Genomic DNA, 11,350 nt, shown 5'->3' with positions numbered 1-11,350 from the left:
TCACGAGAAAAGTCCCGCACAGACCGCTTCAATCACTCAGTCTGTCTCAGGCTCGGCCATTTCGGGGAGGCGGCTAGGCTCTTGACGCGTGAATTTATATCGAGCACAAGAAGATAGCTACGGGTAGTACGTTTATGTTAAGTTGAGGGTACTCTTGGTTTGCAAGTTTGTCGGCTTGCCAGTGGAAATGCACGGAAAGAGGTAGTCTCACGGAGATCAGAGTAGGATGACGGTTTGCTGATTTGGCCCTCGGTCAACGGTGGTAGATTATGAGAAAAAGCGGAAGATTATCACTTTCGGTAATGGAAGTGCAAAGAAGCTGATCCCATCGTTCTACACGCACGTGTGGATACCGTGCACCCCTGGAAGACCGGGTTGGATGTCAGGGTGCGTATGTACTCTACCGGAACCGCATCATGTATCGTCGAGAAACCGATCAACATAACACGCAGATTCCCCTCTTCCGAAGTCAGATGCACCAATGACATCATTGTAAGATAGTGGAGTCATCTGTGGATACGTACCCACCTCCAAGTATAGCACGGTGGAGCTGTCTAGTTGAGGCTAATGCGGGTACATGTCCGTCCACCATAGCCGAAAAAACGATCGACACAGCATTCAAATTCCCTCTTTGAACTCGGCTGCGCCAATGATGTCTCATAGCGTTCTGGAGCCCCGCAGGTCGTCTAGTAAGTTCTGGGTAAAGCGCTGGGGACGGAAGACAGGGGCATGAGCCCCCCGGATGCAGAAACTAGCAAGCCGAGAATACGATCGACATGTGGAATCCACTTTCCTCTTGTGTGGTGCGTGGGCCAATGAGCGTAGAGAAAACGGCTGGTCTGATCTATGCTAGATACAGTCAAGTCTTTCTTTAGTCAGACATATCAGCCAATAAGCGTATATTATATATCGAGGAGACTCTATCATCGACGGGCTATACTCAGTATAGTCAAGCTCTCCCGCACAGTCCCACTCCTTAATGCACAGCGGACGTAGTGGTAGAACACGATCAGCGACAAGATCCACTTTCCTCGCCGGCAGTGCATGAGCCAATAAGATATCTCTCATCACTCCCATGCTTGGCCGAATCTTATACCGTCCATGCGCGGAAGACGAACAACGCTCCCCCGACAGAAAGCCGAGAGCACGATCGACATGCCGATGAGATTTCTCCTTTGAAGACGTGTCTGGCCAATGAGATCTTTATCGGTCGCTGAGCCCATGCTACGGAAGGCTTTGATAGTTCCCCGGCGCATAGCCGAGAAGACGATTGACATGAGAATCTACTTTCCCTCTCGACAGTCCGTGAGCCAATAGTATTCATGGTTTCCACTACCGGTATCTATACCTAGTTAAGTTAGAATCTATCCACCTACGGAAGACTAGCAGAGCTCCCCGATGGAAAGCCGAGAGCACGATCGACATGGAGATGGAATATCCCCTTTAGATCTGTATCCGACCAATAGGATGCGCATTAATGTCAGGCTCGACATCCTCTCCACCTTCTACCTAACGCACTGCGGATGTACTGCAGGATAACCGAGAACGATCAACACGAGTATTGGATTTCTCCTTTGAAGGTGTGTTGGACAAATAAGATCTTTTCTTGGCTATGCACTGCGGATGCACACCAAAGCAGCCGCGAAAACGATTAACAGAGAGTTAAGATTTCCTCTTTGAAGGTGTGTTAGACCAATGAGATCTTTTCTTGGCTATGCACTGCGGATGCACACCAAAGCAGCCGCGAAAACGATCGACTAAGAGATAAAATTCCCTCTTTAGACACCTGTCCGACTAATAGGAAAGCTTCTTGGTCTATAGACTCCACATACCGCGGACGTAATGCTAAGCACGTCGAGAAACGATCGACATAAGAGTCCACTTTCCTTTTTTCATTCTGGATACATCTAATCACGACTATATGCCAAGGAATGCTACTCCTAGCCAATGGGTATTAGGATGCAGGGGTGAAAGTGCTTGCCTCTTTGATAGGTGAGTAGCCAATCATAGGTTTCTAGCTGCGTCTACGCGTGGTAACTCTTATAGATATATATAACATACATACACACACATATATGTATATCCGATCGTCTTCTCAGCTACCATCACACACACATGCATAACCACCCACCCATATTCCAGACCGCAACACGTGACTCCACCCACACCAAACAAACCTTGCGCTTCTGGCCAGCCAGCCAGCCAGCCAGCCAGCCAAAGCTCCCCTCCCCTGCTGCCTAGGTGGACAGAGCCTAGAACCACATCCACCGATCATACCACTATCCCCCCTGTGGCACTTGGCCACCCTTTCTGTTCCAAAGAGAAAAAAAAGACGCGGTCTGGATCGCGATCACGGTGTTCGATGGCTGTTGCCTGGGTTGCCCTTTATTGTGTGCGTGAGGCCAATGGGGTGGGAGGAGAGGATAGGAGATGTTGAGAGAATGGGAGAGGCTTTCCTGTGTGGTTAGATGAATGGTACGCAGGGGCAGGGCAGGGCAGGGCAGGATCAGGTGCTGATAGCGCTTAGAAGGTGAGTTCATGCTGTGTTTATTACTGTGTGTTTCATGGGAGGGTATGTTGATAAGATGGATGGATGGATGGATGGATGAATGATTATAGCCTCGATACTAACACCTTCTACAACGCTGCATGACGCACTACCTTCCACCATACAACACCCCCTATACGCCAGAGCAATCTATACATATGAATATCTAAGCTTCTCCTCCTGCACCCATCGCCCAAGACCACACCGCGCCGCGCCCGACCCACCACCCACCCAACAATCTGGCACCAACCGCCCATCGCAATCTCCCGCCCCAGCTAGCACATATAACCCGCCGTCACTATCAAACCCTCCGAAAACGTCACGACATTCCACGCCCCAGTCCCAGATTCCACCTTCCCCGGCCACCAGCTACCCGACCAATCAACTGTTCACCTTCCTCTCTCCCTAAGATCCCATCTGTAGAAAGACGACTAGGAATCTTCCCGGGGAGGAGTGCCAAGTCTAGCTTGGACGGACGGCAAGTCTTGTGTGCTTGGCAGCTAATTACGGGCGGGTAGGGTGGTTATATTCCGATGTCACGGTGTTCGACGACGGGTGTGCTGCGCGCTCTTGCCCCGCGGGCTGGGTGCGTGGCCAATCAGCGCCTGTAGAGGGGGCGCACGTGACTTTGCTCTATAACTCGATATCTTTGGTTGACAGACAGATATACATACATAACAGCACTGCACCTATACACGGCTCAGGGCAAGAATTGGGGAAGAGTACCCTTTCATATAAGCAGACTGACTTATCTGGCGCCTGTCCAGGCAGCCCCCCAGGTACTACAAAATGGGAACACGATACAGGGAAAAAGACGCCGACGCTATGCCATACCAACAATGCCTTGTTTCTTCTGCATCACACACAGACACATACATGCAGCCTTGACAGATAGAAAAAAAAAAAAGAAAACGCCCTGACCCACACACAAAACTCCTTGGCATTTAATATAGCCCAAGCGCCCAGAGCGCCAGCAATGCGGTGGTTTAAAAAAAGGTGTCCTAATTCTATAGCGCTATGCCGATGACCAAATGAAGATGCGCACAAACGCCGAAAAACGAACGAAATTGTCACATTGCTGGAGATGTCGAGACTGAAAAGATTTGACTACAGCAGCGTCTGTCGCTTTAGCTTAAGCGTAGAACGCGCGCCTGCGACCGGGTACAACGACAGCACCGTCTGGACTCTGCCCTAATGGAGCAGTGGACGGTGTTGCGACAGGCGGAGGCTGGGTGACGTAGACGGTTTCTTTGATAGTCACTGTGACCATGCCGTCGGCGTCAGGAGCCGGTGTTGGGGTGGCATTCGTATCGCCGGCGCCGGGACCGGGACGGCCGATGAGGGTGGGAATAGAGTCTGCTGCGGAGGAGACTGGCGTGGTTGGAGCTAGAGATTCCTTGACGAGTGGGGCACTGCCGGTTGGGGCACTGCCGGGAGTGCGCGGGACGGGCGAGGAGGCGGTGCGTGACTTGTAGTCCGACACGGCTTTGGTGTTGGGGTCTTGTTGCTCGAGGGCCAGGCCGGTGCCGCCGTTCTTTACGTACTTTGTGTCGACGGGGCTGAGGTCTGGCTTGTCGACAAGATCGATGTCTAGACAGCTGGTGTAGTACTCGTCCTTGAAGTCGCCGAGAGTGCTAGGCCAGTCCCAGATCCAGTACAGAGTATAGGTCTTGCCCGCTGGCACATCCTCCGGGAGGCGAACACTTGTCTCGCACCAGAGAGGGCCGTTGTTTGGGAAATCCTTTTGTCGCTGGACGGAGACTGGCTTGTCGCTGACCTCATGACATCTCTTGTCGTCGAAATCTGCTACCGTGAGCAGTTTGCCTCTCTTGTCGCCGCCGCTACCATCGCTGGTCCACGCAAGCACATCTCCAAAGGTTTCCCCCTCTTTAGGGTCGGCAGTACCGTAGACCCATACCGCAGAACCGTTTACTTTGTTCTCCAACAGTTTCAAGTCGGCGAAAGTCGTATGCCCGTTCTCCTGGTACCTTATTGCAACATAGTTGCCCGGCGCCGCTTTCAGTTTCGGATACTGGTCACTGTACTGGGGAGTTTGCTGTGTGTCCTTGCACACCAACGAGGAGTCGCTGATGCGTTGATTTGGACCGTTGGCCACAAGATTTTGTACCTTGAGGGGGTCCCAGCCTGGGTCGGTCCGAGCCATGTATGATCGCATGTACCCAAATTTGCCGACGTAGTTGCCGTTATCGTCAATGACGACATCCTGTTCAGCCCAAGAGTGACCACCGACGTGCCCAGCCACATATGCCAGCACTGTAGCAAAGTTGATGAATCGCATTTCCGTATGGGTGAGGCTAGTTGGATATCGGAGGGACTCGAATAGAATAGATGGATTGTATGGTGGTAATATCGTTGCCTGATTTGCCAGATATGAGAATAAAAAAAGTATGTATATACACGACCTGCGTGAGAATGTTGAAAGTACGAGGTCCTGAGAAGCGTTGCGATAGCGAGAAGCGAGCTGTTAAAAGGCCAAAGATAAGAACTCAAGCGTCAGGTAATGACGGAAACGAACACACAACGTATTCTTGACAAAGTCGGCATGGTTCAAAAGTCCTATTGTGCAAGGGAACGTGAGTTGAACAATAGCACTCTTGAATAACGTGAGGAGGCGACAGCCATCTTGGAAGTAGAAGGAATGAAAAAGTGGCGATGGACATGTAGTGAAGCATATAGAGGGCCTCACACACAGCGCGAATAGTGAGAGAAGGAACAAGAAAGTGAATAGTGTATGGATCGTGAAACATTAGTGCCAAGAGAATAGTCGATGAACAGGAGATGCCACGCGAGCCGCCATCCGTGGACGCAGTGTGAGCCAATCAAGACACCAGCGCACAGAGGCGCGAAACGGATTGCTGGGGGATTGCTCGATGCTCCCCAGCACGCTGTGGAAGGTTGTGTTTCTTCTGCTCCCAGCTTGTAGCCATCGTGAGTGCATGGAGTGGCCAAGGTCATAACTCTGTAGCCGCCTCGCTGGGGCTTTGTGTTGCAGGATTTCGCGTGGGTCATGATACCCGCTTGAGATGATAGGAATCGCGCGCGCTTTGCAGTATGCTCTTAACATCGCTATTGTGGACTGACTGTTGTGCACTCCGGTACTCATATCTCCTCTTCCATGGTGTGTCTGCGTGTTTGGCATATGAAAGATAGCATCAAAAACAATATTCTGCAGTGCAAATTCCATCACCCTACCTTTTTTCCACCACTTCTTCGTCTCACATGTTTCTGATCACGACTTCCTCTACCCCCCAACTCAGGAAAAGTGTAAGAAAATGAGTATCTCATGGCAAATCACTTCCCTTTGGCCATGCGGGTGTCATGTGTCTGCTGAATCCTGCCTGACTCACGAGACTTGGCCCTGTATGTAGAGGTGACGCGTCTCTTCTGACCTGGAGGTCTTTCACTCGCCCGGTTATGCATCGAAGCAAGATATCGAGGTGGACGTCTGTCGCAGAGACGGAATGAGGAGACACGATGAGAGGCAGACGAGGACGCGCTGAGTCTGAAGTGAGGTGTTTCAGCACGGGTAACAGGTCTACGTGATTGGCTGACATCCAACGGCTCTTTTGGCCTGGCCCCCACCATCTACTGCATTTCGAATGCGCAGAAGTTGTAATAATTATTGTAGAAGTACGATGCAATTGTGTACATAAGATCAATGATTTCGACGACGGTTTATTGGAAACATCATTGTTAATATGTGTTGCGAGTACACCGCTCCTGTCAACATCATCTTCACCCTGCTGCATCTACTTTGCTATTTATGCATGTATGATGTGGCGCGCCCTCCACACGATAGTCGGGTAATCTCTGACTGATGACAGAATACCTTGGAGTGGCAAGACTGCACAGCATGCATCATTGCACTCTGCCATCTGCTTTGTAATGTTGACTGAAGAAGCTTCTATATATCTAAGGCCCACCGTGATGCCTAAGCTCTAAGGCAGAAACACCTCTTCAGTATTCTTGAGGCCTCGATGGATAATGCGGGGTATTTGGTGCAAGAGCCTGTGCTGGAACTTTTGCGTGCGTGTAGCGCGACACGAAACGGCTGCTAATTGAGAGGATGCGACTGACATATTAGCCACAAAAGTGTGTGAATCTATCGAAGGTGCGGCATGGCAATTTAATGCTGCCAGTTCTGGGTGAATTTGTTGGCAAGGCGATATAGAAGTCTAAATGGGAAGGGCAGATGGCAGGAACGGTGGAGAAGTTGCGCAAACGGTTGGAAGCACGAGGGTATAAGAGTGCTGATGGTACTTGGGCGATGTAGTGTTGGGATTTAGTGAAATAACGGAGGAACAAGAACAGGTTTTTGAGGAGGTATCTTTGCGGCATTGTTGCGAACGCTGCATTACAGACGAGGACGACGGGTGAAGAAGGGCCATGGGTTTGAGAGGAGACCGTGGAAGATGGAAGGACAGTCCAAGCTAAATGTAGCGGAGTAACTCGTGAATTGTCATCATCAACCTGACTCGATGCGTTTCATTAAGGTCCGATTCTGTTGTCTACGCACCGATTGGATGCGAATACCTTCCAGTATATGTATCAACCGCTCCATGCATGCCCAAGATCACGTCCGGAGCGGGCAGTGGTATAGCACATGGTCCTATCCTCGCCAAACCCATAATCATAATCCTCATGACAGACGTCGATGGTGCTCAGTCTTCCTCCATCTCGCTGTCTGCATCTGCGTTTGCCTTTGATCCGTTTGCGGTCCGGTTCAGCTTGTTTGGTACGGAGGCTTCCTTGTCAATCATTTGGCGCGAGACAGACACGATGTTGTCCTCAATGAGCTGCTGTCCGACGTCTTCGAGATCTAAGATAGTTGTTAGTATCCGTCCGTACAGCTATAGACTTATACGCACGCTTCTTGGGATCCACCTTGCCAACATATCTTGTCTTCAGTTGGTCTTTCGTTAGCTCAGTCTCTTCCTTGACACGCTTCTCATAGCCTTCCGCCAGTCCAACTAGACGTTGTAGTTTGTCTTGATTTCTCTTCCCCTCTGTCCTGAAATCGGCCATCTGTAAGGCCTCCGTCCAGACGTGCTTATGAAGATTCATGAGCATGTTCTCCTCTAGTCCAGTCTTCCTGTAGTTGATACCGATGCTATAGTAGTGCCTGTTAAGGCCATGAATAAGCGCTTGAATGGAAGGTTTGTTCAGATGGCCCAAGTTCGACGTCGTTTGTCTGGGCTCGTGACCCATCATTAGAGTCTGCGGGTTGATGAGACGGAAGGCATCAATGACGACCTTGCCCTTTACAGATTGGATGGGATCGACAACGACGGCGACCGCTCGGGGAGTCAGTTGCTCAAACGACTGTTGGGTATTAATATCGACGGATGATAGCCAGCAGCCGAAACCAGGATGTGAGTGGTACCAGCCGACAACAGTCTCCGGTCGACCTGTCTGCCTGAGCATTTCCATCATCTTCGTTTGGAACACCGGATCTACAGCCTCTACACTAACTCCTGTACCACTTTGAGGCATCGCAAAGACGTCCACCACTCGGACGGTATAGTCATCAACAAACTCTCCAAGCATCAGTCCCATCACTTCCATGGGAACACCAGCACGACCATGTCTTAGCATCTTTAGAAGTGCGAGAGAGGATATGTAGACGGTTTCGGAGTTGTCGATGAGGTTTGTGTCCTATGAATAGTGTCATCAGTCTTGGGTCCTAGATCGAGCACACAGCTCGAAATCCCAAGAGACATGACCAGTGAGGTATATTCGTGGGCAAGCACGCGACTCATATATCAGAAGAGACTCACTTGAGCAGGCCCGCCTCCCATGCCGCCCATGCCTTGGGCGGCGGCTAGCATGCGTGTTAACCTGTCCATGAGGATAGATGTGACTAACAGGAGCGCGGACGTAGGTTCTGGAGTTGAAGGAGGAACAGAGAGGCGTGAGACAGGTTGAATGAAGACTGTTGCGAAGCGAGAAGGAAGTGAATGGAATGCGACGAAAGTTAAAGTCGACAAATACAGTGTCAACGAGAGCTCCACGAACTCGCCATCCATTTACTGAGCTCCGGTCGGCCACTCGGCGAATCGTTTCGCCGTTTAGCTCTCCCGCAACACCGCAACGCGCCGCTCGGCCCTGTCGCGTAATTGGTGTAAAAGCGGGCGATGCCCTGCCACTTTAGAAGCTCCATGTATGCTCTTCCACAATAAACACATACTCAGACACAAGACATAACGCTTAAGCTCAGACTTCACTCAGAACTAAAATTAAAGCTCGTCAGTGACCACAACAGTCTAAAACATTCTACACCCAACCTGCGACGACGAAATGGCGCTCGCTGCGCCTCTGGACGACCATGTCCTCAATGGATCGCAACCAAAGAAAGTCGCATATTTCTATGATTCAGATGTTGGAAACTACTCATACGTATCGGGACATCCGATGAAGCCGCATCGTATACGAATGGCTCACAGTTTGATCATGAACTACGACCTGTATAAAAAAATGGAGATATATGTGTGTGGAGTTCCCATTATAATCTTACATACACCGCTAATTCTACCATAGCGCGCGAAGCCGGCCTCAAAATTTGAGATGACGCAGTTCCATACCGATGAATATGTCGAGTTTCTGCAAAAGGTTACCCCAGACAACATGGACAGCTACTCCAAAGAGCAAGGAAAATACAACGTGGGAGACGACTGCCCTGTGTTCGATGGCTTGTTTGAGTTTTGCGGTATCAGTGCTGGTGGAAGCATGGAAGGTGCCGCTCGCTTGAACAGAGGCAAATGCGACGTCGCCATAAACTGGGCCGGTGGTCTGCATCACGCGAAAAAGGCTGAAGCGAGTGGATTCTGCTACGTAAACGGTATGTCGAGTTTTGAAGTGATGTAATGCCAGTCGTGCTGACCCAGAACCTACAGACATTGTCCTTGGAATCATCGAGCTTCTCCGCTTCAAGCAGCGGGTTCTCTATATCGACATCGACGTGCACCACGGTGATGGTGTTGAAGAGGCGTTCTACACGACCGACCGTGTTATGACGGTGTCATTCCATAAATACGGAGAATACTTCCCAGGTACTGGAGAGCTTCGCGACATTGGTGTCGGCAATGGCAAATACTACTCCGTCAACTTCCCACTCAGGGATGGTATTACGGATGAGACGTACAAAGGAGTATTTGAACCAACCATCAAGGCTGTAATGGACTATTACAAACCTGAAGCCATTGTCTTACAATGTGGGGGCGACAGCTTGTCGGGAGACCGACTGGGTTGCTTCAACTTGAGTATGAGAGGCCATGCAAACTGCGTCAACTATGTCAAGAGCTTCAACTTGCCAACCCTGGTGCTCGGTGGTGGTGGCTATACTATGAGAAATGTTGCGCGAACGTGGGCATATGAGACTGGCCAGCTCGTCGGACACGAAATGGGCCACGATCTACCATACAATGACTACTACGACTACTTCGGGCCAGACTTCCAACTCGATGTTCGTCCATCGAACATGGACAACGCAAATTCTCGCGAATATCTGGAAAAGATACTAACAAATGTCATCGAAAACTTGAGACGCACGGGCGACCCGTCTGTGCAAATGCAAGACGTTCCCCGCTCCCCAATGGTGCCGGGTATGGATGACGAGGCCGACGATGCAATGGACGATATGGACGCTGATGCCAACCCGGATGTACGATATACCGAGCGTCGATGGGATAAACACACGACTAAAGATGGCGACCTTTCCGAAAGCGACGATGAAGAGCAAGCGAGCCGCGCCGGGGTGCGACGTCAACCCGGCCGCCCACGAAGACGTAACATTATGGATTATCAGAACGTCAACGCAGTCCCAGATATCGAGAGCGCAAATGCAACTCCAACGCGGAGCATTAACGGCGATGCCAGTGGACGGAACACAAAAAATGCTTCCCCGGCCGCCGATGCATCACGTGCGTCCTCAGCAAGACCCGCGGCCAATGGAACCGGCTCATTAAAGAGTTCGCCTGCTCCTGGGGACGAAGACGTTGATATGGATGACGACGAACATGATGCCGACGAGGAAGACGGTGAGGACGAAGATGTCAAGCCCTCAGCCGCCGCAAGTCCATCAGCTGCTGGCCCCTCGGCCGGTGACTCAAACGCAGCGGCAGCAGTACGGACACGAACGAGCTCACCCCAACAAGAATCTGCTCCCGGCTTCTCCGCTGTCACCCCTCCCGACTCACCGCAAGACACGATCGCCGTGGCACCAGCCACATCTGCGACGGCCAACGGTGAAGCTTCCGCACAAACTTCAGAAGACCAGCCAGGTGTTCAGCCCACTGCTGATACCAAGGATATCGAAAAAGAAGACGTTGAGATGAAGGAAGAGGATGAACCCGAGGTCCAGAAGGAGGAAGGACTCGAAGAGAGGCAGGAACAGGACGAGACAGCAGAAAAGAAGGCAGAAATCGTCACGGAGCAGGAGCGGTGATGCAAACATGCGTGCAGAGTTGGCTATGTGACGGAGGAATTCTTGATATCATTTGACAACGGCGTAAATTTGGCTTGTCAGGGGGCCGGTATGTGTACATTTGATTGCGAGCAGGGCGCCGTTTGAGTAGTATGTTTGATAAAATAATGCGGTACTCCGTCTTGGTACCTGTCAATTGCCCCATGTACGGATCCACCTGCGAGAATTGGTATTGTCGACTAGGGCTGGGTTGCATTATAAGTGTCACTAGGTAGAAAGAGCAGCAGAAATGTACATCGATACTAGATACAAGTGAGAAGCTGCGAGAAAGATGTTACTTTCAGAATTGATGGGCTATA

At 50.8% G+C, this 11,350-nt stretch overlaps 4 protein-coding genes across 4 annotated transcripts; 1 reads left to right on the top strand and 3 right to left on the bottom strand.

Moving 5' to 3' along the window:
- Nucleotides 1-3,561: 3,561 nt before the first annotated feature.
- Nucleotides 3,562-5,081, bottom strand: EJ05DRAFT_118904 (uncharacterized protein). The gene has a single exon (XM_033739058.1). The coding sequence runs from the start codon at nt 4,845-4,847 to the stop codon at nt 3,681-3,683; it is 1,167 nt and encodes a 388-aa protein (XP_033597458.1). The 5' UTR covers nt 4,848-5,081; the 3' UTR covers nt 3,562-3,680.
- A 633-nt stretch (nt 5,082-5,714) lies between these two features.
- EJ05DRAFT_118811 (uncharacterized protein) lies at nt 5,715-6,483 on the bottom strand. Its single transcript, XM_033739057.1, has one exon. The coding sequence runs from the start codon at nt 6,316-6,318 to the stop codon at nt 5,851-5,853; it is 468 nt and encodes a 155-aa protein (XP_033597457.1). The 5' UTR covers nt 6,319-6,483; the 3' UTR covers nt 5,715-5,850.
- Nucleotides 6,484-6,774: 291 nt separating this feature from the next.
- Nucleotides 6,775-8,494, bottom strand: EJ05DRAFT_478826 (26S proteasome-like protein regulatory subunit). The gene is made up of 3 exons (XM_033744538.1): nt 8,347-8,494; nt 7,438-8,224; nt 6,775-7,388 (listed from the first exon to the last, which is right to left on the bottom strand). The coding sequence occupies exons 1-3, from the start codon at nt 8,395-8,397 to the stop codon at nt 7,231-7,233; spliced, it is 996 nt and encodes a 331-aa protein (XP_033597456.1). The 5' UTR covers nt 8,398-8,494; the 3' UTR covers nt 6,775-7,230.
- Nucleotides 8,495-8,701: 207 nt separating this feature from the next.
- EJ05DRAFT_513329 (uncharacterized protein) lies at nt 8,702-11,316 on the top strand. Its single transcript, XM_033748423.1, has 3 exons — nt 8,702-9,055; nt 9,107-9,407; nt 9,463-11,316. Exons 1-3 carry the CDS (start codon nt 8,867-8,869, stop codon nt 11,010-11,012), a joined length of 2,040 nt encoding a protein of 679 aa, XP_033597455.1. The 5' UTR covers nt 8,702-8,866; the 3' UTR covers nt 11,013-11,316.
- Nucleotides 11,317-11,350: the final 34 nt, after the last annotated feature.

The sequence above is a fragment of the Pseudovirgaria hyperparasitica genome (assembly GCF_010093815.1).
Source record: "Pseudovirgaria hyperparasitica strain CBS 121739 unplaced genomic scaffold EJ05scaffold_14, whole genome shotgun sequence".
NCBI classification, from domain to species: domain Eukaryota; kingdom Fungi; phylum Ascomycota; class Dothideomycetes; order Acrospermales; family Acrospermaceae; genus Pseudovirgaria; species Pseudovirgaria hyperparasitica.
Note: the sequence above shows the minus strand (reverse complement) of the source record. Positions and strands in the feature narration are given on the sequence as shown.

Excerpts from the sequence above, each read along its gene's own strand:
- EJ05DRAFT_118904 (XM_033739058.1), bottom strand. The coding sequence starts at position 4,847 with ATGCGATTCATCAACTTTGCTACAGTGCTGGCATATGTGGCTGGGCAC.
- EJ05DRAFT_118811 (XM_033739057.1), bottom strand. The coding sequence starts at position 6,318 with ATGCAGCAGGGTGAAGATGATGTTGACAGGAGCGGTGTACTCGCAACA.
- EJ05DRAFT_478826 (XM_033744538.1), bottom strand. The coding sequence starts at position 8,397 with ATGCTAGCCGCCGCCCAAGGCATGGGCGGCATGGGAGGCGGGCCTGCT. Across the intron at positions 8,225-8,346 it reads TGGGAGGCGGGCCTGCTCAA|GACACAAACCTCATCGACAA; the intron begins GTGAGTCTCTTC and ends CACTATTCATAG. Across the intron at positions 7,389-7,437 it reads CAAGGTGGATCCCAAGAAGC|ATCTCGAAGACGTCGGACAG; the intron begins GTGCGTATAAGT and ends CAACTATCTTAG.
- EJ05DRAFT_513329 (XM_033748423.1), top strand. The coding sequence starts at position 8,867 with ATGGCGCTCGCTGCGCCTCTGGACGACCATGTCCTCAATGGATCGCAA. Across the intron at positions 9,056-9,106 it reads ATAAAAAAATGGAGATATAT|CGCGCGAAGCCGGCCTCAAA; the intron begins GTGTGTGGAGTT and ends ATTCTACCATAG. Across the intron at positions 9,408-9,462 it reads TGGATTCTGCTACGTAAACG|ACATTGTCCTTGGAATCATC; the intron begins GTATGTCGAGTT and ends CAGAACCTACAG.